This window comes from Tribolium castaneum, chromosome 2 (genome assembly GCF_031307605.1).
Source record: "Tribolium castaneum strain GA2 chromosome 2, icTriCast1.1, whole genome shotgun sequence".
Taxonomy (NCBI): Eukaryota; Metazoa; Arthropoda; class Insecta; order Coleoptera; family Tenebrionidae; genus Tribolium; species Tribolium castaneum.
Window position 1 is genome coordinate 24541735 of NC_087395.1, and position 27694 is coordinate 24569428.

At 32.5% G+C, this 27694-nt stretch overlaps 1 protein-coding gene across 1 annotated transcript; it reads right to left on the bottom strand.

Annotated features, from left to right (window-relative positions):
• Positions 1-613: 613 nt before the first annotated feature.
• Positions 614-27694, bottom strand: LOC663883 (homeobox protein BarH-like 1). Its single transcript, XM_969913.4, has 2 exons — positions 27011-27694; positions 614-1224 (listed from the first exon to the last, which is right to left on the bottom strand). The coding sequence occupies exons 1-2, from the start codon at positions 27585-27587 to the stop codon at positions 842-844; spliced, it is 960 nt and encodes a 319-aa protein (XP_975006.1). The 5' UTR covers positions 27588-27694; the 3' UTR covers positions 614-841.

A 27694-nucleotide genomic window follows, 5' to 3' on the forward strand; every position in this document is an offset into this window, starting at 1 on the left:
TGATATTACTTTTGCTAACACTGGCTAAAAGTTTATTTGGCTCAATTTTGAGTAAAATTTTGTCGAAGACGTTTTTTTAAGTTTATCAAGAATTTTTACCAATTTACCTAGTTATGTAAGCAGGTAGTTTTTTTTTGAAAATTTTTGAACCCAAATTTGCTTCTATTATTTTTAACTAAGTAGGAAATCGTACTGAAAGAGAAGGATTCTTTGGTGTATTTACAATTATTATTTTTTGGAAATCAGAGAAAAAAATGCTCTACGAAGATTTTTGTTAATTTTCGAAAAATGTTTCAACACCAGAAAATATTAAAATTATTAAGATTTTGAATTAGCGCAAAGTAACAGCAAAACAATAAAGATTACACTAAGTTACAAAAAAAATGAAAAGAAAACAAAAAAATTGTTCATACTTACCTATTTTTTCCGAGATATTACGATTTGTATTAATTTGAACCGGCGATCTTTGGCGTGATAGTCCGTCTTTAGTAATTATCATTAAGCGGAAACGGCGTTATTTTGCCTCGGATCAAATTGCCATATCTCGAGCAATTGCCGACCGGAAACACCAGCTGAAAATGTGCGATGGCAACCGAAATAAAATGGCACTTGATACTTCGTACATGTTTATTTCTCATCCACATTGACGCTAGGACAGTTTTAAGTACTAAAGCTCTATATAGTACACATTTTAAGTATATTAAAATATTGCAAATACCCGTCAAACAGACGAAAAACTTCAATAAATTATCTAATTACATTATGTTAGAGCATCGTAATTTTTACAACTTTTACAAACACAAAAACTATGTACACAATATTTACACCCCGTCCGGAAGTCTCACTTTTCCGTCGTCACGACCAAGTTTTTGGGACAGTCGTCCTCACTGATCACCGCCTTCTTCTTCAAAATGCCCAGGTCCTGGACGTTCTCGAGGAAGCTTTTGTGCGCTGTGAGCAGTTTCGCGCTCTCGACGTCCTTCTTCAGCTCCTCCATGTCCCGCTTGAGCTTGGCTCTCCGGTTCTGGAACCAGGTGATGACTTGGGCGTTGGTCAGGCCGAGGCTGGAGGCGATCTCGTCCCGGTCGGCCGGACTGAGGTATTTTTGGTAAAGGAACCGTTTCTCCAGCTCGAAGATCTGGTGGTTGGTGAAGGCCGTTCGCGATTTTCGCTTTTTCTTCGGCTGCTGCCGCCCGTTGAACAGGTTGAGGTGGCTCTGAGCGTCTGGAAAGAGCGAATTTTGAGTCGGTCGTGCCAAAAACGCGCCAAAATTACTAGATTACAAAAAAATTGGTAGAAATATAAGCGGAAATAATTGACTTCTATTTTCTAAATTTAATCAAATTTGTGTCAGAAATAATTTAATAGTGTTTTGCCAAAATAAGTTAAGTCAAATCGGCTCAGAATAGTTCAGATGAGTTCTTTAAATACGTTGATTTTTACCGATTTTTCGTTGAAAAACGGATCAAGTTGTCTAATAAGAAGACCTTATTTTAGAACTTTTTTCTCTGTTTGTGGATGTTGCACAAAAATAATTAAGTACCTATAATAAATCATAATAATAATAACTAATAAAGCAATTCAAATTTTAAAAAAGAAGAAGAAAAAGAAAAAAAATATCTAAAAACAATTTTAACTAAGAGAAAATTATATTTGTTATCTTATTTTTTGAAATTTATTAAAGTTTGAACAAAACATTTATTGTTGTTAATTTTAAGTTGTTTTCTTGAAATACGTTGATTTTAAAGATGTCCGTTCAAATCGCTTTATTTTATTTATTATTTTATGATTAAAATTGAACCAAATTGTCAGGGAATTACTCAAATTGCCTTATTTTGGCAGAATGTTACGATTTTTTGTTTTGTTTCATTGAAATACATTTATTTTCAACAATTTTTTATTTAAAAATTCGTCTAAGAGTAGCTTATTTCGCTTTATTTTAGCACTCTTTTCGTTGAAATACACTAATTTTTGCTGAATATTATTTTTTTATTTATTGGTAAATGCTTTTGTGTAAAAAACGCGTAAAAAAATAATTCAAATTTATGGAAAAAACACAATAAAAAGATCAAAGTTTGGAGCCTCTTGACAAAATTTGGTGAATGTTGAATTAGATATTAAATTGAATAAAGTGTAAGAAAAAAAATGGAACTAACTTTCTGATTTTTAACTGATACTTAACTGATGAATATTTACGTTTGAGACTAACTAAAGCTGTTACTGTAGAAAAGTTGTAAAGTTCACTAATTTCCTTCTTCAATTAAAAAATATGTTGTCTTTTAACAAAGTTTTTACAAATTTATGTATTATTTTGGAAACTTTATCGATTTTCTTTATTTTTTTAATTTTATAATTGTCGAATAAAACAATATTTTGATGTATAAAAATTAAAATAACAAATACAGAAAGGAAAAAATAAACAAAAAGAAAAAAACAAAAAATTAAAAAAGCAAAAAGCAATTGTCTATTTTTTGAAACCTTGATATTTTGAATTTTTTTGTGGCAACAGGTACTTCGACTTATAGAAGTTCACTGTATAAAAAAGCGACGAGGGGGAAAATAATATAAATTAAATAACAATTTGAACAAAACAAAATTATTTTCTATTATTATTAATTTTCTGTTATTATCTATTATTATTTTGCGAAATTTCTTTTAAGTTGTTTTAAATTTTGTCTCGTTTAAATAAGTTTATTTTGAGTTCAGCCGTATTTCGTGAAAATGCTTTAAATTTAGATTTTAACGGCTAGTTTTGTTGAAATACGTTGATTTTTAATGACTGCTAGTTTAAAAACCAGAAATTTTTTTAGTGTTTTCTTAGTTGATGTAAGTTCATTTTCAGAGATTCTTTAATTAAAAACAAGCCGAATTATCAGAGAATAAGTAAAATTGTCTTATTTTTGCTGGAAACTACATTTTTCTGACTTATTGTTTCGTTGAAATAGAACATTTATTTTCACCAAAAAAATTATTTAGGAGAAACTTAAATCGCCTAATTTTAAAGCTTTTTTCAATTTAAATAATTCAAATTACGAAAAAGACAAAATTTGTATCCACTACTAATAATAACGATTTTAACAAAGCGAAAATAATAATAATTTTTTAATCTCACTTTTCGTTAATTAAAATTTTACCAAAACAATTAATTTTAAGAAAATTTCAAGATTTATTTTGTCTTATTTTAATTTTTTTCTTCTCTTTTCTGTAGTTTTAATTACTTTAGACTCGTTTCTCACAAAATGTAGCATTCTTTAGTCGAATTTGTAGTTACAATTAACAACTAATTCCAACGGTTCCGATATTAGGAAAATATTTAATCACATTTTGCACTGAACGAAAGAAAGTTCATGTCGAATAAATTAAAATAAAATTTGCTTAAACATTGATTAAAGAAGTCACGCGAGCAATTTGTCTCAATTTTTTGCGAATGCGATTCTGAAACGAGACAGTAAAAATCCGTGCTTCCATCAGCACCTGGCTAAACACCGCCTAATCGAATTGTCGTCGAACACACTTCCATCGCAATCCGTAAATAAATTCCCCACGTTTCAGAAAACGACGTCGTAAATGCTCTCATAATAAAACAGTTGGAGTGTGAAAGTGGATTTTCGCTGTGTATAGAAAGAAAACGCTCACAAAAGGCCAAATTCCCGAATAAATCCGGTCCGCATCCGGAAAAAAAATTAATAAGTTTTCTCCTCTCTCACAAGCATCTCGTTAGCGTCCGAAGGAATGTAAAAGGAAGAATCGTTGAACTTGTATCGACATAATTAGAGGTGTAAAAACATCCCAAGCGCGGCTTTTAGACGGATAGCCGCCGTGGGTCTCGGCCGTCCGAAGAATTCCCAAAAAATTCAATATCAAGCACAAGATTACAGTTTAAAACATTAAGTCATAGTCACACTGCTGTAGGTGAAACCGACTCCGGGCTCCACTCGCCCATCGGCTTCTTCGACCCGGAGCAGGCCGCGTTTGCGAGCAGCAGCGAGATGGGCCGGTGTCGGCACAGGCCCTCAAAGGCCCCGTATTAGTCACACCTGCCAGTTACTACCAGCTAGCCCCAACCGGCCAAACAGAATGATTTGGCGATATCATTAATAATACTACAGCTACAACCACTTGTCTTTGCTCATTTGCATTATTCAAAATTCGCGCCCACACGCAGGGACGGACTTAAGACTAAACGCCCCGATCCGACATGCCTTGGCACTTTTTGGCCAAATTTTAAATTAAAAAGCGAAATTAATTCAAAGTGTCAAAATTAAAAGACAATACTTATAGAAGCAATTAACTGATCACGTGACCAAATTGAACAAATTTGATTGGTTCATTCGCATTGTTAACTTTTTATATCGAATTAAATTTAAATTTTAACAAAGCTTTTCAATAAATTTTATGCTCAAAATATAAGTTTTTCTTCAAAATTGTAGATTTTTTATGTTTTCTTAAAGGTGTAATTTGTTTTATTTTAGCCAAAGCTTTTTTGTTTTCTATTTCTCATAATAATGGTAGTTATTCCTAATCTTACGGCCTACGGTATAATTTAAATCACAAAAATTAGTAAGTCTAAGAACATATTTAACAAATCGGAAGTGCTCAGATTAGCCGTTGTTATGAATTTCAAGACATTGAAAATAAATTAGTGATGAAAAGTAGCATTTTTTTAATTTTAATTAAATAGAAAACATAAAATTTTAATAAAAGAGAAAATGAAGCTTTTTTGGGTAAGTTAACAAGATGTAATAGCTAATCACAATTTCAAGAATGTGGAAGATAAATAATTTATTATTGTAGATAACATGCTTAAATTGTGCTATTAAAAATCTAATATTATTTTTAAAAATTTATCAAATGTAAGAACAAAAAAAAAATGTTAAAATCGATCGGCTTTGTTCAGAAACTTGTCCAAATACAATAAAATTAGAGAATATAATAAGAAGAAAAACAGATTCGTTAAATAAGTTTAGATAAATGTAACCACAATTTTCACGAAGTTAGCTACACATCACGTGATACGTTCTCGTATATTAAAAAATAGCTATTATAGTGTTTAAACGAAAAAATTGTTAATTATTTAACTACTTTTCCCCTATAGATTAATTTTCTCTAGACATTCAAAAATTATTTGAATTACAAAAATGGGAAAAGAAAGCCTTAAGTACTTAAAGGCATTGGCAATTTAAAAAACAACTTTGTATTAAATAATAATACTGAAAACACTGATTACAGTAGTGAAAACTGTTTGTCTGTATCTGCTCTCTAACCCAAGTTATTTCGATTTAAAAATGAAATCATGACGTCATAACCGCCTTTCAGCATTGGGTCTAATATTACGATCAAATGGTTTTCGACTTTTAAGCGACACTGACAGAGTTTTGAATTTAGAATAGAAATTAGGCGAAAAAGTAGTTAATTTAGTCATTAAGAGGGTTCTATGATGGGAGGCGGTAGTGACGTCACGATTTTTTTCTTTTGAACCGGTTATCTCGCTTATTTTTTATCGCAGGAGATTTTGAAAAAAACTTTCTAGTATATTTATTTCTATTAAACCATAAAACAGATAAAATAAGTTGCCAATGCCTAAAGCTTAGATAAATTTAATCAGTTTACAAAAATCAGAAGAACTCAAGATATGTGATGCTTCTAATTTGCCTGTTTCTAGATTTTTACTTCCATTTTAATTTCTAAAACTGCCAATGATAATTTTAGCACAAAATGTCAATAATTTAGTTTTTTGTGCTTGTGTTTTTAAAAACTTTTTCAAAATAATTGTAATTAAAAAATTGAAATTAAACACAATTTCAATAAAGCGGGAGTACTCAAAAATTTAGGTACAAAACAAGTAATAAATAATAAAAAATTATGACAAATAAATAATGACAAATTTAGACTTTGCTAAAAAAAGTGCAGTGGAGTACAGTTAATAAATTGAAATTTTAGTTTTGGAAAATTAAATTTTTGAATTTTTTGTTCAATTGAAGTTTGTATTGCTTTGTGGCGGTGTCGTGACTCGTTCAAATTGTCCGCCTTTTCGTTTTATTATCTTCATTAGTTTACAATGTCCAAATAGCGTCGATTTTATTGCCTTCCGACACGAGAAGTGCTTCAGGTACCGAAATACCATTTTTCCTCCTCGCTCAATTTTTCTCGCTTTTTCCAGTAGATTTACGCGTCTCGTGTCTAAGATTAAATTTAATAGACTGGGAAGCGGTGAAACGATGTTATTTTTAACGAGCTCCGTCGCTTTGATTTAATGTATTAAATCGGAGTTAACAGTTGACAGAAGTATTTAAAATAACATACATTTCTGCTTCTCGTCTTGATACTTTTATTGCTCCGTTTTCTGACAGGTTTGTAACTCTAATATTAACGCCGAAAAAACACCAAAAGGCACCGACGCGCAATTATTAAACGCATAAATCATCAAACATAATAATCACGCCAATAAAACACCAACATTATCCACTACATTAGCACTAGTTTATTGGAGACATTCCGGACCCAGTCCACCCCAAACACGATTTATTCGAATTAAGTCAACATATCGTCACCCTAAGTGAGTGCGCGCAGATTTGCCGCATTCTTCTCCGTGCCCATTTATTTTAATGCCTAATTTATCGACCTGTTTGTGGGGAAATTAGCGGATTTGATGAAGATTTTTACCGCAAACGCTTGAATAATTAGAGAGTTTCTCACGTAAATCTAGTGAGGATTTCGGTGGGCGCCGCTTTACAATTAAAATAGTTGTTGCAAATTGTTTGTGTCCAAAGTCCGGTGACGATTCCGGGTGCCCGGATCCAGACAAAGAGCGTCGAGGGAGGGGCGTTGGAGCGCTAACGCTAACAATAACTCTGCGGGGTTGACAGTGTCGTAATAAATACGGTCGCACCCGCTCGGCTATTTTCCACCCGATTTACTTCTGATGAGAAAATGAGCATTCCGCCCAGCCACGGGTGCGAGAAAACTCACTGACGTCATAAATCGTTCGGGTGTGGGGCATTAAGTTACGGTTTCGGAGGAAAGGAGCGAAACACGGCCGAGGGTGTCTTATTCATTAAAACGATCGCTGCTGCTTTATTCGAAGCACTTGAGAGGGAGATTGAGGAAAATGGATTTCAATTTGAGATTTTCTGTTTCGGAGCGATTTTCTATTGATTAAGGACTTACAATGTTTTGATTACGAATTTTTCGTTTTTTCGTAAATAATTTCTCTAAAAATTTGTAAAAATTGACAATTGTGAAATTAGTCTCTTAGGGTTTTTTTGCATTGTTTCTAATAGGATGAGTCTTGATGAAGAAGAAAAGTGTCTAAAACATTCTCGGGTCGGAGTTACAAAGAAATGAGAACTGAGCGTTTCGTGTCTGTACATGTAAATAACCGTTAAAAAATTGTTAGAAAATTGAAAAAACTGACCACTAGAAAAATAAACTTTAAAAAATTCAAATGTGGTAAAAAAGTCTTTTAGAATGAGCCGTAGAAAACGTAACAAACCGTTTTACTCTACGACTTTTAGTTTTTGAATTATGACTTTTTTAGTGAAGAATTAAATATTTTTCTGCAAAATGATTATTCCGATTTAAGCCAAAAAAATTGAAAATTTTAAATCTCGTGAAAAGAAAATGAACCGCTGAATTCAATGGAACAAACCGCATTGCTCTACGACTTTTAGTTTTTGAGTTATGAATTTTTTTAATGAATAAAATTTTTCACTATGACAAATGGCTACCCTAAATTTAGGCAAAAAATTTTAAATTTTTAATTCTTGTGAAAAATTGATATAATATGTAAAATGAGCCGTAGAATTCAATGGAACAAACCGCAATGCTCTACGACTTTTAGTTTTTTTTTATGAATTTTTTTAGTGCAAAACTTTGATCGTCTCTGTAGCCGGAACCGTTGCCCGGAGCGGCTCCGGGTTTGGTCGAAAAAATAGACAAAATTAAGCGCTATCAGATAGATCTTTGCTCGTTGCTCTAAGTTTTTTAGTTTCCGAGAAAAACGCAAAAAAAGGTTTCCATTTTCACTTTTTTTTAATTTTCAATCGCCAATTACGGCGAAACTATTAAAGATATCGAGAAACGGAAAAATGGAGGATAACTGGAATAAAAAACTCTACAAAATGGCATAGGAGTCAAGGCGATATCTCGCAAAAAAATTTTCAATTTTCAAACGCCGATTACGGCCAAACTAAAAGAGCTAGAAGAAAACGGTTTGTTCCATCGTAAAGAGCACATCAAAATCTATAAGATGGAATAGGTTTCATTTGATTTTGAGACACTTTAAAAATTGACCGATTTTAAGGGGGGGTGTTAACTTTTTTTTAATTTTTTTTATTTTCTCATTTACGGCTAAACTATTCTAAAAAGTGGACCTGTTTTGATCCATACCTATGCAAAATGATCCGGGGAATTGATTGGCATCGAGAAACTTGACAAATTTCCAATAGTTTTTTAGTTATGAATTTTTTAAAATTTTACCAATTTTTGCATTTAGCAGCAACTTGCTCGAAAACTATTAGTCGGAGAACATTAATTTTTTTTGAAAAAAATAGATAATTCAAAGAGCTTTCCAACGATAATACACTTCATGGGGTTATCTCTAATAGTTCCGGAGCTATTGCTCGAGAAATGTTCCGGGTACCCAAAACCGACAAAAACTGCGACGAAAATTGAAAAAATCAAACATCAAAAAATCGAACATTTGGACTTTTTGTGGACTTTTAACAACTTTTGTGGGTTGTTAAGGCATGTAGAAGTCCATAAAAATGTGCTGGAGTTAGTTTAAAAAAATTTTTTTTTCATCTCTTTGAGGGTAAGTAAGTGTTTACTCAGGAAATTTGAGCAAAAAAATTGAAAATTTTAAATCTCGTGAAAAGTTGGTATAGTACAGAAAATGAGCCGCTGAATTCAATGGAACAAACCGCAATGCTCTACGACTTTTAGTTTTTTTTTATGAATTTTTTTAGTGCAAAACTTTGATCGCCTCTGTAGCCGGAACCGTTGGCCGGAGCGGGTCCGGGTTTAGTTGAAAAAATAGATAAAATTAAGCGCTATCAGATGGTTTTTTGCTTGTTGCTCTAAGTCTTACAGTTTCCGAGAAAAACGCAAAAAAAGGTTTCCATTTTCACTTTTTTTCAATTTTCAAGCGCCAATTACGGCGAAACTATTAAAGATATCGAGAAACTGAAAAATGGAGGATAACTGGAATAAAAAACTCTACAAAATGGCATAGAACTCAAGGCGATATCTCGCAAAAAATTTTTTAATTTTCAAACGCCGATTACGGCCAAACTAAAAGAGCTAGAAGAAAACGGTTTGTTCCATCGTAAAGAGCACATCAAAATCTATAAGATAGAATAGGTTTTATTTGATATTGAGACACTTTAAAAATTGACCGATTTTAAGGGGGGGTGTTAAGTTTTTTTTAATTTTTTTTATTTTCTTATTTACGGCTAAACTATTCTAAAAAGTGGAACTGTTTTGATCCAGACATATGCAAAATGATCCGGGGAATCGATTGGCATCGAGAAAATTGCCAAATTCCCAATAGTTTTTTAGTTATGAATTTTTTAAAATTTTACCAATTTTTGCATTTATCTGCAATTTTCTCGAAAACTGTTAGTCGTAGAACAATGATTCTTTTTGGGAAAGATAGATAATTTAAAGAGCTTTCCAACGATAATACACTTCATAGGGTTGTCTCTAATAGTTCCGAAGTTATTGCTCGATAAATGTTCCGGATAGCAGAAATCGACCAAAATCGCGACAAAAATTGAAAAAATCAAACATTAAAAAGTCGAACAAATGGGCGTTTTTTGGACTTTTAACAACTCTAGTGGGTTGTTAAAACATATAAAAGTCGATAAAACTTTGGTTGAGTGAGTCTAGTTTTTTAATTTTACTATTAAAATTTAAAAAAAAAAAATTTTAATTTCGCTTTGCTCTACGACTTTTAGTTTTTGAGTTATGAATTTGACTTGTAGGAATTATTTCTCCAGATTTGCGGCTAAAGCACACAAACTGTCAGTGTCCGCTTCCTTTTAACCGGCGGTCACTTGTGTAAATTACAAAAGCCACATAATTTGTCGCCAAGTGATTGTTCCAGTGCTTTTTGCCGTATCTTGTAACAGTAATCAGTTATTAATGTTATTATCTAGCGGCACATTAACTGCCATTAACATTTCTCTCTCCTTTTCCATTACGGCATTCCCCCGTAATTAATTAATTCGTAAATTACTGTTACTTTAATTATGACAAGATAATTTTCAATCGTTTCTTCGAAGCCGTCAAAAGGGCGATAAATCGCATTGACAAATGGCCGTCTCTCGGCCCGAATGGATCTCAAGTGTGTCTGTCCGTCCCCTAAACACATTTGACATTCAAAAACTGTCAAAATACACTTTCCGAGATAAATAATGTCCAAGGATTTGTTTTTTTCCTCCACCCTCCCTACCTCCGATCTAATTAATCACGGGGTTATTTTCGCCCGGTATTAATTAACAGAGATAATTAGTGCAAGAAAACGCCACGTCAGTTTACTTTGTACAAAACGGGCGCGGTTTTTGTGCCCATCACCCAGGAAATTGGGATCGTTAAGTTTATTAAATAATTAATTAATCGTGGTTATTGCCTACCAAAGCCCCGAAAATTATTATGACGAAACAAATTTATGGGAAAACGCAATTTGTGGATTTGTGATGGCCGATTAACGAGCTCCTCGTTAATTTCGACGACGGACGAATTAGACTGCTTCCGGTGACATCAAATTAAACCCAGACAACAAAAATTTGATTTCGGATTTTATGTCGTTTATTTTTCGTCACTGGTTCGGTCCCTGGTGGTTTGTGCGGAAAAGCAGCGTTCGTCGCCACCTCACGAAAAGAGGGGCGCAGTAATTATGTTGCAACAAACCGACTATTAAATCATCACATATTCGTCCGCCTTGGCACTAATTATCGAGTAAAATTAGCCGTTTACAAACCCAGCGCTCCTAAACGCTTCAGACAGATATTTCCTTCGTCACTCGGTGCAGATGTCGACTGAATATTTTTGTCACGTTATTAAAGGCGTTAAATTACGAATCCGAACGAAAGGGCTTGTTAATAACGCATCGAAAGCTGTGTAACCTTTTTAGCTAAATTAAGCGCAAATCGCTTCTAATTGCAGCGATTTGTGCGGAGCCGTGCCATTATTTAATCATAATTATACGTATTAGTGCGATTATACTATTATATCGCGCATTCCATGAATCCCAAGTGCACGATCGATATCGATTCCATTAAGCAACCCATTTTTATCACTCGATAAGTCTCGTTACTGCATCTCCTTGTCCTAATTGCAATCTGATATTTACCAGACATAGTTAAGCACTAGTTAGGATCGTTTACTAATTGTAGGACCCCAAGATCGGGTGATCATAGTTGTGTTCATATGCTAAATTGGTAATTCAATCTGCGGTTGTTTTCGCTGATTTTTTTCGGATTGGAAAGGGCGCCCCTTTTCGTCTACCTAATATGTAGCAGTGTCGAGTGATTTATCCGGCTGCGGTGCCCCCACTGGCCAATATGTCACTATTAAGGTGACAACTGCTTTAATCTGGATTAGGCGTTATTTGTTTGTTTGAGAATACGTTTTATTGCCTCGCTGATCGCTGTTTGTCTAAATTAAACGACGCAGGGGCGGATTCACCCAAAAGCGGCCAAACCTTTATTATTTTTTGTAAGACCAACAACCGATAGCCTTTACAAGTCATTATGGGTTTTTGTAAGTTCGGTCTTATTTCAGACTTAATGGAAGGCTGAATTAAGATTTAATGGACTGTTAAAAATTAATTCGCACTTAGGAGTGTCTGTTGGCTCAATTTGCCCACATTTCGAAATATTATCTACTTTTCTTATTTTTTTTAATTTTTCAATAATGGTTTAATAATAGTGTGTATGTGTATATTAGCTGTTTCAAAATTATAAAAACGCCAACGTCGCATTTTACCGAATTATTATTTTAAATAAGATTGATTAGATCTTTCATCGAAAGTATAATTTTCATTAGCTATTAGTTATTTGAAGTGCATGCATAATTTATAACAGCTAATTTTGAGAGAAAATGCTACATTATCGTTTTTATAGTTTTGAAACAGCTAGTACATGAAAACGTATAATAGGTTTTGCATTTTTTAATTTTTAAGTAATGTTCTCAAATCTGAACAAAATTATAATTCTAAGTAGAAATATTTGCGAAGTACGGCGTTTGATACTGAAACCGATAAAATTTCCAGTTTATAACTCTCTTATTTAAGAATCAGAGTCAGAGTTTTTTAATAGTCTTAATTTAGAATAAGAGTACAATAAATTACTAAAAAAAACAGCTTTTTAGATAAAAAAATTGTATATATGAAAATACAGGGTGCATTAAAATGATTGTCATCTAGTCGCTTGTGAATTTCTTATGTAAAGATAGAAATTCCGCTTTATAGAACTAATGATAGGCACTTAGATATTGAAATTACCTTTCTACATTTATCAACTCACCAAATTGGCAATAAGCTTCGAGGGTGTTTTCTTGGACAGTGTAACATTTCAATTGCTTTTTAACGAAACTTTTAAATGTAATTAATTGACAAATTGATTTACAGTTGACAGTTTTGACATTTACTGACAGCAGATTGAACAGAGCGGCACAATTTTTTTACATGTAAACCAAATTCAATGTTAACTTGATGAAAATAATTATTTGTAGCTTCATTTGTATCGTCAATATTAACCTCACTCAAATTTGTTGGTTACGTCTTTAATTTCTTTTTGTTTTTATTTGACGTTGTTTTTCTGAAATTTGAAAAAATATTTCAACCAAAGTTACATTAATTTATTTCCAGTTTATTTCTTAAGATTATGTGAATACAATTTTTTTTCTATATTATTTGAATTTTTTATTATGTGTATATTAATTATGTTTTTCAAATAAGGCTTTTAGAAATCTTTACAAAGTAACACACTCAAAATATAAATCTGTTATAATTTTGTATGAATTTTATAAAACGTAACTTTTATTATAATCTTTTTTCGTAAATAATTTTTAAATAAAAAAAATAATATAGGTATAGGTAACTTACTTGGTAGAGATCTGAGAAAAATAATAATGGTACTTGAATTATTTATAAGTAATAATAACTAATTTTAAATAAACAATATATGGCAACGTTCCTAACAATTTTGATATCAGTTAAACATAAAATAAATTACACTTTATAGTCAAGCTACAAATTTTCATGTCTTGATAAATATTTTTATGATTATTGGTTATTTTGTTATGAAATGTGCAAAGTATTTAAAAAAGATATGAGAACTCGTGAAAAAGTTTGTACCTTCAGTTTTTGGACACTCTGTGATGTAATGAAGAGCAAAACTGAAAACGTGTTTTGGTAAACATTGAAGAGCAATGTTTAATTAGTGATTTTTCGGTCCCGAGCGCCCGTTATTCCTATTAAAATTCTCTCAGGCTAGCATGAAATACGAAAATAGTCCGATTTCTATGCAATTAAACGGCCGAATTGCGCCGATGTAATTGAGCGCTTCTAAATTATCCGTTGTTGGGTGCGAATTATTAAAATTACCACCAGATGGATTTTAATGGATGGTAAATGTGGCTGAAGCGAGAGAAAAACGACCGACATTCATCCCATCTGACAGAAATCGTGTTATTTCTTTTCCACAAAAATAAATCACTTCCGAGAGGTCTGGCGCTTAGGCCATGTGTCCAAAATTGAAAGATTTGTAACTTTCGGGAAAAAGTCAGCCATCACCTGCCCATGCATGACAAATATGTGGTATCATTACAGTGAAACCCCCGAATGCGAGGTGTGATATCATAATTAATAAAAGCGCGCTGTACAAATTACATCCGTCGGTGGGTGTCCCGAAATAATAAAGACCATTTGTTAAATAATCGAATTATTACATCAACGTGTCTGGTTGGGTGGTAGCGTGAGAAGTTATTACAATAACCGAAAACGTTTTGCTTTATTGAATACGTAAAATGCTCAAAGGTATGTTGTGGTTTGTGCCGGACCTGGAAAATTGCTTAATTGGATAACACAAACCTGACTTTTTATAAAATTGCTAAATATTTCGGTGTTTGGTAACGCTGGAACCGTTCCAGTGCGAAAATGATCAAATAAAATTACCACAATTTTCAAATAATAAGTGACTCGTTAAAAACACGACAGATAAATGAATCACATCATCAGCAGGCTCCACGATCGCTAATTATAATCCTGTGGGGAATTTTGCAGAAAAAGCGGTTTCGGGCCTTGATTTACTCTGTTTTGCTTTCGGGTTCACGTTGCCTTCTTAATTTTATTTCACAAAAGTAAATTACCGACGTGTTTTTTTCTGTTTTTATTAAACTGGAACGAAAAAATCACCAAATTTGGTCGGAAATTTCAAAAAAATTACCTTCTCTGAGCGTCAACTCAGCAAAGACTCAATTATTGCATAAAAAGGAAGTCAATAATTTACAGAATTATGTCAAAAATGACCAAAAATCAACTTTCATGTTTTTTATATAAAATCACAAATATTCATGTTTGTGTTTTCTATATAAAAAAATCAACGAACAAAGATTTGTCAGTTTCTAAAAAACATTGTTGTAAACTTGTTTTTTTATTTATAATGTTGGTTTTAAACAATCGACGATTGTTACATCATTTCAAAAGTCTTTACTTTCAATTACTTCAAATTAGATAATAATTTGATAGTTCTATGCTTTTCAAAAAAAATAAAAATTTAAATTTTGTCAGTGCTTGAAAACGCCGACCAAAAAAATGTCACAGAGACACAAATGGAGACACACTTATGTACAGTCACCATCTAAAAAAATGACACTCATACACCAGAATTTATGTTGAAAGCCATAATTAAATTAAAAAATATATTAATGAATAGTTTAACTTTGATAATAATAATAATAATAGGCCATTATTAAGGAAAAAATAGAATATAAAAAAAATACGTATTAAAGTTGGTTCAAGTTTAAATCTGCTCACTCATAGTCTATAATAACTAACTTAAGTTTTTACCATTTTTTTACCTAATCTTTTTGACAATTTTATAATCTTTTAATTAACTTAAAATCATTCAAAAACTGAAAAACGTAAATTTTAAAACCAACAAAAAGAAAGTAATTTCGTAGGTATAGGTAGGTACTTAACAAAAAATGTTATGATTTTCTTGTAATTTTTTTTATTTGTAACAGTTACGAAGCGAACCTAAGTTTTGACCAATAATTGTTCAGTGTAATTTAATTAAATTAGCCGCAAATTGGTAAAATATTGCAAAATAATTTTCTAAAGGCAAATTCAAGCCAATTAATTAGGTATTTAAAGCTTAATTACATCCTTAATTCTTTAATTTTGCTCGAATGACCTAACAATTTGGATTTTAAAATAACTGGTTAATTATGCAATTTGGAAATTCGCTTAATCAAGTGAATCGCCAAGATTCGCGTTCTTCAAGTCACTTAAGTGTAATTAAGCGTAATTAGCCCAGTCTTTAACTAGATTTGATTCTGTTCTACTGATCAGCTTTTCAATGAGTTCATTGAAGTGTGCTCTTCGCCGAATCATGTTACTCTTCATTTCTTCACCACCTCTGAATGAATTTCCGAGCTCGTTACCCATTTAACCATGTACGAAATTGGTCTCAGTCGACTTGGGCCACTTTCTTAGAGCAAACAAACAAAAGTGTCATAAAGCATCCGAACAAACATGGCTACCGCATTAAGGGCCTGTTTTATGTTGAAGCCGACTTATCTCACATCAAATAAAGCCCGCCGAATATAGTTGGCTCTGTTTCACCTAAGCGCACTAGATTATGCTTGTTGATAAACAAAAGCACGCCCAAAAGAGCGCCGACACGACATCTGCCTAATTATCAGCGATTCCGAACCAATGGATTAAAGGAACCCATTTCCTGTTGGCTCCGATCGGCCATTTATCCACCCGATTTGCGTCCGATTGAATTCTCGTGGAGCCTACTGCGATTCGAGACGCTTTCCTGCGCGTAATAACGTCTCGGAAAAAATCAATTAATTATTGCAATTTGTTGCGGCCCTCTAATTCCGAGTAAATGAGACAATATTAATAAATATCGCTGTAGACTCCGCCTCGCGTTTCTTCGAAGCAAAATCGCCGGTTTTTTGCCTTTTTCCATCTAATATCAAATCGAATTCCAGACGCTGGGCAATAAAAGATCCATCCGGGTAATTAATAGCCACCTCATCACGTAAATCTAATTCCCATTTAAGATAAAAATTTTAGAAAGTCGCCGCTGTAAAGTTTGTATAGGGGGCAATTAGACAACGCAAAGACAATGCTACCAAGTCATAAATCGCCAATAAAACTGTCCGATTTTTTACTGGCACTATAAAATCCTGGATGGTAAAATATCATCGGCTTGACGGCTTCAGTATTTCACTCGAGGGCAACCGACAAAAGCCTCTAAAGTGTTTCTAATGTCAATTAATGGACTCGGGACTAAACAGGGCACTACCATGTGAACTTTGCCTATCTTTATGCTCGACATAAAAGAACTGGACCGAACGACGCGTTTCCAGTTTAAAAAATCGTAAAACAGAAAGGTTTCGTGTAGCGATGAAGAATTTGTCAAGTTGTTGGCATAACTATGTTGGGAATTTTCAATCAATCTCAATTAGAGCATAAAGAAATATTCAGAATGTTGACACATTCTGTGAGACAAATTAATAGTGAGCCAAGACTTAAAAATGGAAAAATTCGACAAATTTCTCTAGGTTTGAACGGTTAAAAAAGTTTAGTCTAACTGAAGATTTTTTTTACAGAAAAATTCTGTAAAAATAAATTCTATGTTTAGGTGTCTAGGTCTATAACTAGGTTTTTGAGCCAAGAAATTATTATGATATTTTATTAATTATGGGATTTACGCACAGTTATTATAAATAAACTTTGTTAAAACTTTATTTTTTAGCAAAAATTAATTAAAACGTTTGATTTTTTCTGCTGGAAGTCGTAAAGCCTCCGCAATCATCGATCCCCCGCGGCTCCTGGAAATTTACGACAGGAGCGTAATGAGCGCTTGGGTCTTGCCGCCGCCTCCAGAGAGCGCGTTTGCGGCCACCGCCGCCAGAAAATCATTACCTAATTAAGCCCCATTTACATCGAAAATAATTAAGGCTCGTAGTACACTATATCGGACGTTATCGCGAAATCAGTTGCGTGTGCCGGGTGCAACCCCCGCATGCAAATGTGTAAGAGCCGACCATGGGCGATAAATCACGAACCTAATAATATATCAGTCAATTAAATTCGTGATTTAGGACTCATACCTTACGAATTGTGCAAGAAAGGCTAAGATCGATCGATGAGGCGCGATTTCGTGTCGGGTAATCACACTCTGTCACTTAAATCCGAGCAAACGTAATTGAAATTCGCAGTTTAACGAGTGACAAGACCAAATTCGATTATAATAAACGCCAAGCCGATTAGGGATTTAAATAACCCTCTGTGTTTTTCTAAGCCAGCTGCAGCGTAATTTGTTTATAATTTGTAGGGATGCTCTGTATAATTTCAGAAATTTCTTACAACGTAATCAAACCGTGCCTTGATTTATTCCAATTTCTAAGAAAGAGCAACCAAACTCCTTAAATAATAATAATTCATAAATTTTATTTCGTATGCGAATGATTCATGGAAGCAGAAAGCTAGAGATGGTTCTTTATTTTTGTATGTATGTGGTAATCAGTGGACCTTGACAACAGCACAAGTCCGGCATTGAGAAATGAGAGGAGTTTTGTTGTGGAAAAGTGCAAAATAACGACAACAAACCGAAGCATTTAACCGAATCAAAAAAAACAAAATAACTTCTTCAAATTATTTCAAATAATTTAACTAAAAAGAATTTTGATGCTGAAGGAGTAGTTTTACTTTATAATCTACTCAGAAACTTAATTTTAAACCTGAACTTTTAAACCATTCTTTATTTGAGGTTGATTTTAGGGAAACTTTTTTAGAATTTTCAAATTTGTTTCTCAATCTGACTAACATAGGCTATACATAAAGTTTAGTTCAAACGTACAATTGTCTTAGAGCACCCTCGATTAAGATTTCTAGGTTTTAATATTTAGTAAAAATATATAAAAGTTGTGTCTGGTAAGCATATAAACGTAGATCTAACGTTTTTTTGACGTTACAACAATTGATACAACGTTATACGTTGAAATCTACAACGTTGTTATTTGGTTGTATAATTACGTTTTCTTTTAACGTTTATGTTACGTAGTTTAAATACCAATTTTATTCCTTTTATCTATTTTTAACGTTTAAAGAACGTCTTAACTTAAGGTTGAATTTACGTAAGAACGTAACTTTAACGTTATTAATAATCGTATTTATTAACGTTTGTTCTAAACGTATAATTAACGTTTAAAAAAACTGAATTTGGTGTTTATGGCACTGTTTCACTTTAATGTAATTTTTTAATTGAACGTTATATTAATATCGTAAAACGAAATATAAATATAAATAAAACGTGGAATATATTGTAAATAACTACTATAGTAATAGTAACTACTCTAGTAGCCTATGTTATAATAAAATAAAATAATCTGAAAAACAACAGTTTTTTTAAACTATTATTATTGTCGTTGATTACTGGTTTTATTTTTTCCATAATTTTACGTTATATTTTTACGTTATAAAATCGTTTAATTAATTACTAAATGTTGTGCGTTAAAAATAATGTTATTTCTATGGACATTTTTGCGTTAATTCAACGATAAAAATAACGTTTTTGCAACCTAATTTACGTTTTTTTTACGTTATTTTTACGTTAGTGTGCTTACTGGGATAGTTTTTATTATTAATTAAACCAAAAATAATCTTAACTACAAACCTAGTGCCTTGGACACTGGGTAATTTTAATACAAGATCAATAATTGTTCGTAACTTTTGACAGATAGGTAATTTACACTACACATCATAATTTGAGTAATCCTGAAAAAAGTTGGTAATCCGAGTCATTTTTTTCCGTCAAGTTTTTAAATTAGGTTAAACCACAAAATAAATTGGTAACCAGGATTATTTAAGTTAAGTGAAATACCAAGAGTTAATATTATTTAAAGGAATAAGCATAAGTCAGTTTTGAACTCAATTGTGTCATTTAAGTAAGAATAAAATAATTAATTTTTTTTGCGATTCTTGTCGTAAAATCATGTTTTTGTGGTAGTATCATAAAACTGTTGAATTTTAATGTAGAAAATTATGATTACGGTCCACTTTTCACCACATAACTGCAATAAATTAATTCAAAAGGAAACGAAATAAAAATGTAAACAAAAGCAGGCAAAACGAGCAAAATAGTCAATAACAGCTGCAGAGAAAACAAAAGCGACACAATCAATTAAAATACAAATAATTGCAAGTTAGATAATACAAAAGGCTATTGCCTGTCCAGTTATTTCCTCCCGATGATTAATTATAATTATTGTAATTAATTGCACTTGCAATTTAGCTATTTCAATCGGATCAGCTTAAACCGCCGTTAGAAAAATCCTCGTATATCGTTTTATAAGCCAGTGGTGTTTTCCCACCCTTATAACAATAACACTGATCCGTGCAATTACCAACCCTGGGGTGAAAAATCGAAGCAGCGCCCCTGCTAAGTCAATAAATTGCTCGTTCGGTGATAAAATGTGTTAATGATATTTCGTAAATAATTAAAAATTCAGCCGTGTGAAAAGACGCCCCATGTTTGGAGGTCCATCCGAGCCTGAAACGCGCTTGCTCCAGCTGAAAAAATACCTCTCTCTACTTAGGCTAACGAGTCGGAGTTTTTGGTTTTTTCCCGTCCACCGCAATGGGAAAAACGCATTATGAGAAAGTTATTTGATTCGATTATGTAATGGTAACCAAATCGCACACCGATGGGTTCTCACAATTTAAAAATAATTGCGGTCGGAGGTACGTGGTATCGCTACCGAACGCTAAAATCACGCCGACAAAAAATATTATACGTGATGATCGGAGTTCTGGATCTGTACCGACAGCTACCGGCCTTAAATGCGCCACGTACGGAGGCAAAGGAGCCGATGGTTGCGGCGCTTCTGATGGTTAGACATGGATGTGGAGACGGTTTTTTGGACGGTTTTTGCGAGAGAAGCTCAGACGGCTTGGCACATTTTCAGTGAAACGAGAGTTTCCCTTCAGACTCTGGAGTGCTTTCAGCGGTTTAATTGCTAACGAAAATGCCAGCTTAAAATACAGCCAGAGTCGAAACAGTTTAAAATGTGCGTGTTGCAATCCAGGATTGCCAGTTATGATGAAATCATGCGAAATTTTTGCTTTCTTCAAAACTTGGTTAGTTAACCAGGTTTAAAAAACTGATCTACTGATGCTATATCTAATTCTGTTTTAAGCTTTCTGACAAAAAATGAAGTTTAAGCACAAATAATACTTACAAAAATTATACGTAAAAGTAAATACAAATAAACAAATAAAATAGGAAAAGTTAAAACCTACCAACCTAAACATTCTGTTTATGAAAGTACCATAAGGTACCATTAGGGAAATTTAATTTTCATTGTGTAATTTTTAATTAAGTAGGTAAAAGTTGTTTTTTTTTCCAAATTTTGGAAAATATATTATATTTTACTGAATACAAAGAATAACAAGTTATCTGAGATTTAAACACCTATAGGTAAACACTAAACAGTTTATTATTATGAATTTGAAGTTGTTTAAAAGCAGATTTTAACATATTCTAAACTACGATTTGTAAACCTAAAATCTTGTTTTAAAAACCCAAATTTTGAATGAAATGATATTTGGTTAAAATTAAGGGTTAACCTAATTTATATTTATCAAAATATAAAAATTGACGTAGGTGTTGCGTTTCAATAAACTTAAATCTAGCTTTTCTAACTTTCTAGCTAACTAACTTTTTCTAACTTTTAAATATAGGATGATTTAAAAACTATTTTCTGAATAGAGATAAAAGACGTGAGATACTTATTTGAGTAAAAATTTCTTATTTCAGAAATTGTTTCAGCTATTCTTTAAAAGTAAAATTTTTGGATTAAGTTTTTGGCGCATTTTTTAATTGAGTTAGTAGAATTTTAATTGATTTTTTTTGGTGAACTTAAAGTTGGTTGAAATCATACTACTTAAACCCTAAATCTAGTTTTAGGTAAACCTAGAAATTAAGAGTTTATGTTTTGAGATTATGTCATGGTTTAACGCCTAAATAATTATATATTTTTAGTGACATCAATTGCGTTTCTATAGTTCAGCTAATTTCTAAGGAATTAAAAAAAAAACATTTTCTAAAAGTTTTTTAGAATATGGTTAAGACTTTAAACCAAAAAAAGTTTTAGGAACGGTTTACAGAATTTAATCTACAATTAAATGCGTGATTAACTGATCACATGACCCAATTGAACCAATTTCATTGGTCTATTTGCGTTAACTTTTAACAACGAATTAAAATTTAATGAAGCTTTCTGTTAGAGAGTTAAAGTCTAGCTGTTTAATCAAACCTAGGAATGAATTTAATTTAAGAGATACTTGGTTTATTTAGAGTTAATAAATTTTAAAACTTATTTAGATTTAACTCGAGTATCGTATTGTTTTATACTATTTTAAATTATTAATTTAAAGTTGTTTAACATTAGCTTAGTTTTAACCACGCTTTTTAATTGGCAGCTCGCTTGACTCAAAAATGGTTTATTAAATAGTGGCTTAACAACTAAGATTAACGCCCATATAACTTTTAATTTTTACAATTTTTAGTGACATTAATGGTCCTTATAATTTTGCTTAACCTGATTTGAACTTGAAAACCTTGGTTTCATAAACTGAAAAAGTGGCTTAGGCTTTAAACATGAGCAGTTTAAAATTTAGTTTAGGCTTATGCAGGACCAGAATATTTGGTAAAAAAATGGGATTAGGTAAAGCAAATTAATATTTAAATTATTTGAAAGTTTTCTTTTAACTCTTAAAAAGAAATTTAAAAATATTTTTAAAGCATTTAAGGTCGATTTAGAGTTACTCTCGTTCTAACCTGATTTAAGTAATCCTGACTCTAAACGTATGAACTATTTAAAAATACTAATTATATTCGTATTTAAATTAAAACAATTCTAAAAGTTTGCTAAGTTTAGTTAAAATACTTGTAATAAACATTTAAATTTAGAAGTCTTTGCATCAAAAAAAGACGATCTAATTGATTTTATTAAAAAATTTAGACACTTAATTTACACCTTTCTTTTATTTTTTTTCTTTCTTTGTTGTACAAATTTTCTACAAAATTGGTCATCTTTTTATATTAACTCTAAATTTGGCGGAAAAATTTAAATTCTTCTTCTACGGCTAATTTTTTTTCAATTTTTTTTTAGAAAAACCTAGATATAAATTAAATATAGATAAGTAACATTTGAAATAAAAGAGTAGCTAGGTACGTAATTATTCCACTGAAGATTTTAGTATTTGCGGGATCAAAACCCATTTTTTTGAGTTGGAGATAAATGTGCTAAAGCATAGTTTTTGAATCATAAAACCACTGAACTTTGTTCTATTATCCCTTCAATCTTAACTCATTTAGGAATAGCTCTATGGCGTGGTTACAGTTGTTTGTAATTTGTTACTCCGTCCTCTCATTTTAGTCCAACATCTTAATCACATTTCAAAATCAAGTTGAAACTTTAATTATGCACTCCCCGTGCGTTAATTTCCAAAGAAGCCTAAAAATAAAGCAAGACCGAATCACGACATATACTTATCCCATGACAGAAATAGAAGTATATATGAGCACGCAATCCCGTTCTCGTTTATTACTCAAAATCAAAAAAATTCGAAAAAACGCCGTGGTGGTTCCCGTCCATCACCAATTATCTCCTCGGTGTTAAATCCGCGTCGAAAACAGAACTCTCATTGTCGCCGAAGAAGACAACCCGTGTGTGATACCGCATAATATAAAGTTGTTGGTCACTCAATTAGCCAGAAAACGCTCAATATTCAGTACCATCGGCTTCTTTGACCATCTAGCTCTCCAATTAGTGTGAACCGTCGCTCGAGGCATCGGCGGCACCTTTGATCTCGAAAAATACCTGCCAACGCTTAGACTGCGCTCGCCAAAGCGCTACAGCGGCCCCCCAGCCACCGTCTAACCGCCACCAGCGAGAGAATGTGAGAGCATCGTCTTGCAGCGCTTCCAACACGTCACAGTCTGGCGCGTTTCTTTCTGATCGCCAGTTTAGCTTAATCACATTCTTAAGACGAAAATCTTGTAAGACATTGAATTCCGACGATTGATCTCCGATTTAATCGCACGACACTAATTTGACGCCTTTGTTGCTGGCTAATTAATCTAATTGGGACGATTAGCCACTGACAAGTGACGGCCACCAAACCGACCCGATCTGGACCCAATTATAAACTACTTAAGGTTTTCTGACACCTTGCCCGATTTCGCATGCAAATGACGGCTGCATTAGGCCAAAAGTACAGTTAGGCGATCATGAGCGACTTTGCCGCTTCCTATTGATCGGGAGAGGACCTCACACGGCGGCCACTTTTTAATTTGAGCCTTTGAAACACCTCATTATTATCCACGGAGGCATTTTCGAATGGAAGCGGATGATTCCGCTTTTTTTAATAATAAAGTCATTCGGTACTTTTCGATTAGGTTCTGTGTGCTCTAGTTGATTTGGCGACCGGGTTTATGACTCCATTAGGAAATCGTGCCGTTTATGTTTAATCTAATTTTAAATTGGCAAGATTGAAACGTGTGGCAGATACCAGATTGACAGTCTTCTAAGAAGGCAGCTATTTGCCATAAAAGTAATTACCGGCATTATCAGTTCTGTTGATTCGTTTTCTAATTAGTTTTGCTCAGAAACACGATTAATTTAATTTGGCAATTTGTGTAATCGAATGACTAATCATTTTATTTAATTCCACCAACTAATGATTTAATACAAATAAATTGATTGTTAGCCAAACAAGCCCACAAATAGGTAAACCGTTGAATTTTGAAATAATTAAAAAGTTAATTAATATGTTAAAAGTGCAAATAAAATACAATGAGTTATTTGTTTTTTTTTTCACATTTTTACACAAAGCTGATTTAAAGACGCCGAAGTAATTTGTTGATGACTTGACAGTCTTAGAAGCAGCCACGAAAATCTTCAGATTTGAATCAGTTAATTTTTTGAGTAGGAACTATTTACTTGAACAATTAAATCTATTTCTTAATTAACAATCTCGACTTGAAATCGCGACTTTTTTGTTTATTTTTAGAAAATAATTAAGTTTGTGGCAAAACAACGAAGCTGTTGTTTTAAGTGAGGAATTTAATCGAATTAATTAATTGAAAAGAAAGTTTGCTGTAACACAATTATGTCATTTTTGTTGTTGAAACAGCCACGAGTAGCTCCAGATTTACATCAATTGACTGTTTTTGTTATTAGCTACTAGATACTTTATTAAATTGGCCCCAAAAATACCACAGAAATATCTTGATTTATATCCTTTGATTTTCATTATCAGAACCAACCACGGTTTCATTTTTTTTTTTTTGTTGTTTATTAGAAACAACCACCAAATTGTACTTTATAATTATAGGCCAGGCTATTTTTGAAAATACTAAAATAGCCTCTCTTCCAGATTTAAATCAATTGATTTTCTTCAGCGAAACTAGTTACACTCTGATGTTTTATAACAATTTCAGCTAAATTAAGCTTACTTGACTTTTTTTAATTGTTATATCATTGGTCTAAAGCCGACAAAAATTGGAGATTTTAAAAAATACAACATTTAAAAAGATTAATTTTCGAAATAATATTAGAACTATTTATTCAAAGGAGATATTATTGATCTTCTTTGGTAACGAATCATCAGCTACTGTTCAATAGCTTTATTGTTTTTTCTTATTTATTACTTTGTTGAAACTACTACTAAAAGTCTATAGATTTAAGCCATTTGTCGATAAACAAAAGGAAAAAATTTTCAGAAACAATGAAGTCAAAGAAAACAGAAGATATTGAGTATAAGACAACTTAAATAATTAAATAAATTAGGTATATAACGAATTATAAAATGTAAGTCAGTTGATTGTTTTTGAAATTCAACTATTGTTTTAATTATTATTTAAACAAAACGGATCTCAGAAATGACCAGATTTTGATCATTTGTTAACAAGCAGAAATCGCAGTTTTTAAATTTAATTAATTTAAAATAAAATTAAAATAACAATATTAAACAAGAAAACAATTGAACTAAGACAATTTGAATGCAATAATGATTTTACAAAACTATTTGTGAAATAAACCTTACTAAAACTTTCAGATACACATAAAATCAATGTATTTTTATATTTAACCAAAATGGCCAAATTTATTTAATTAACGAATAAGTATGTTAATTTTTCAAAAATACAATAATCGTAGAAAACAAAATACCAAACAATTTAATCTCTTCTTCCCTCTACCTAGAGTCTTTTTTTATTTACAAATGGAGTACCTACCTATATCTAATAGGTATTTATATCTATAGTTATTTTTTAGATTTTCTAACTTGCCATAAATAAAAATCTAAATTTTTTTGTATCTCTATAAAAATAGGTAAAGCGGCAATTTTTTAAGGAAATATTTTAATATTGACTAAATGTCAACTTACTACAATTAAATGCATTATTATCAAGACACCTAAAAATACTTCCAGATATAAACCAATTTATCTTCTATTGAAAAATCAAGTGTCTTAATTATTTTGAGCTTAAAAGGATTGACTGCCACTTGTCAAACAGAATTCGCATTTTTTTTAATAATAACAACCTAACAATCTTTTAATTATCTTACTAATACCTAATCAGTTATTTTTTAGATTTTTTTTTAAATAATTAAAATAAACATAAATAATTTTTTTAGCAGCCACAAAGACTTGCAGCAGATTTAAATAAACGTTACTATATTTTTTGTATTATACTTAGACGACCAGCAAAATAAGCAGATTTAGGCCACTTGTCGACAAATATCCAAATTTTTCAAAGATGCAGTAATTAGAAAAAAACAAAAAATTGTGAATGAAAGACAACTTACCAAAACTAACACACAAATATCTTAAAATTTAAACCAATTAAACTTTCTTTTACAAAAACAACTATTGTTTTAATTATTTAATTACCAGATTTCAGTTACTTGTCGACAAACAAAATTCGCATTTGTTTTTTAATAATAGATAACAATAAAACTACTAGTTAACTAAAAGACAATTGTGGAAATAATTACAACTAAAATCTCCAGTTTTTCTGGGTTTACTGATCATTGTTGTAATTTATTTTTCAAAATAAATAAACACATCGGCACTACAATAAGTCCTTCTAATTAATAAAAAGATAGCACTATAATTTTATTGTAGCAGAAACAAAAAAAGAAAAAAAAAACAGTAAAATACACTTTATTATTTTTTTGTCATTATGTCACTGAAATGACCACCAAAGGATCAGATTTAGGCCACTTGTCAAAGTGAAATTACAATTTTAAAAATAATTATACAAAACAAAATACCAAGATAGGTATAGAAATAATTGAATGAAAAGACATAGGTAACTCATGAGTTTATGACACTATTATACTACAATTATTGAAATAGTCACAAACATCTCCAGATTTAATTAATTTTCGAGAACCGAACCAAGAGTGTTTTAATTTATTAAACTATTATAATTGAAGCAAGCCTAAAAATTGAGTTCTTTGAGCAAAACTAACAACAAAATACGTTAATTATTCCATGTATGTACCTGTCGGTAACATTACTGAAATGGCCATCAAGTCGACCAGACTTGGGCCAAAAAAATCGCATCTCGTTTTTGTTTTGCAAAAATAGTCAAATGAGACAAGAGCTGGAACAATTGCCACTTTGATTCTTGACGTGTCATTGGAATAAATGAAGCTCCTCCAAAATCGCAATAAATTAGGCCTAACTCACCTTGGCTCGTCTCTCCCGCCCCCGAATCGAAGGTTTTGGACGTCATCTGGAACAGTGCATCCAGAGGCGTCCCTTGCGGCTTCCCTTGGTGTCTCTGTCTTTGCGCTGGCACAATATCCGGTGAACAACAATCGCTCGCGACACTCGACGACCGATCACTTCCGGTTTCCGACGTGTAGCTCGCATTGAAAGCCGCGAATTCGGGCCTCAGAAGGGCCAATTGTTGCACTTTGAGGTGTCTGTGAAAAGTCTCGAGTCTCTGCTGCGCCTCCACGTCCGGGTCCAGGTCCCAGGGCCGCACAATCCTCGCCTGCACCTTGGGCTTGTGGTTGAGGATGTCCACGATGGAGAAGCTCTTCACGCCGCCGTCGCTGCGCTCGTCCAGCTCGCCCGTCGGCATCTCCAGCATTTTGAGCTTCTTCAGCGGCTTGAAGTAGTCCTCGGGGTCGGGGGGCTCCCGGGGGCTGGGGCAGCCGACGCTGATCTCGTCGTCGTCCAGCGCCGGGCTGGGGCTGCGCGACAGACAGGGGGACATGGCCTGGGGGCTGCTGGGGGACAGACACTCCGTGTCCTGCATTGTTTCACTCGATTGCCGCCATTGTCACTTTGAACGCACTCGTTAGCCGACACGTGTTCCAGGTTCGTATCTTTAACAGATCTGGTAACAAGTGAACGTCTTGTTGG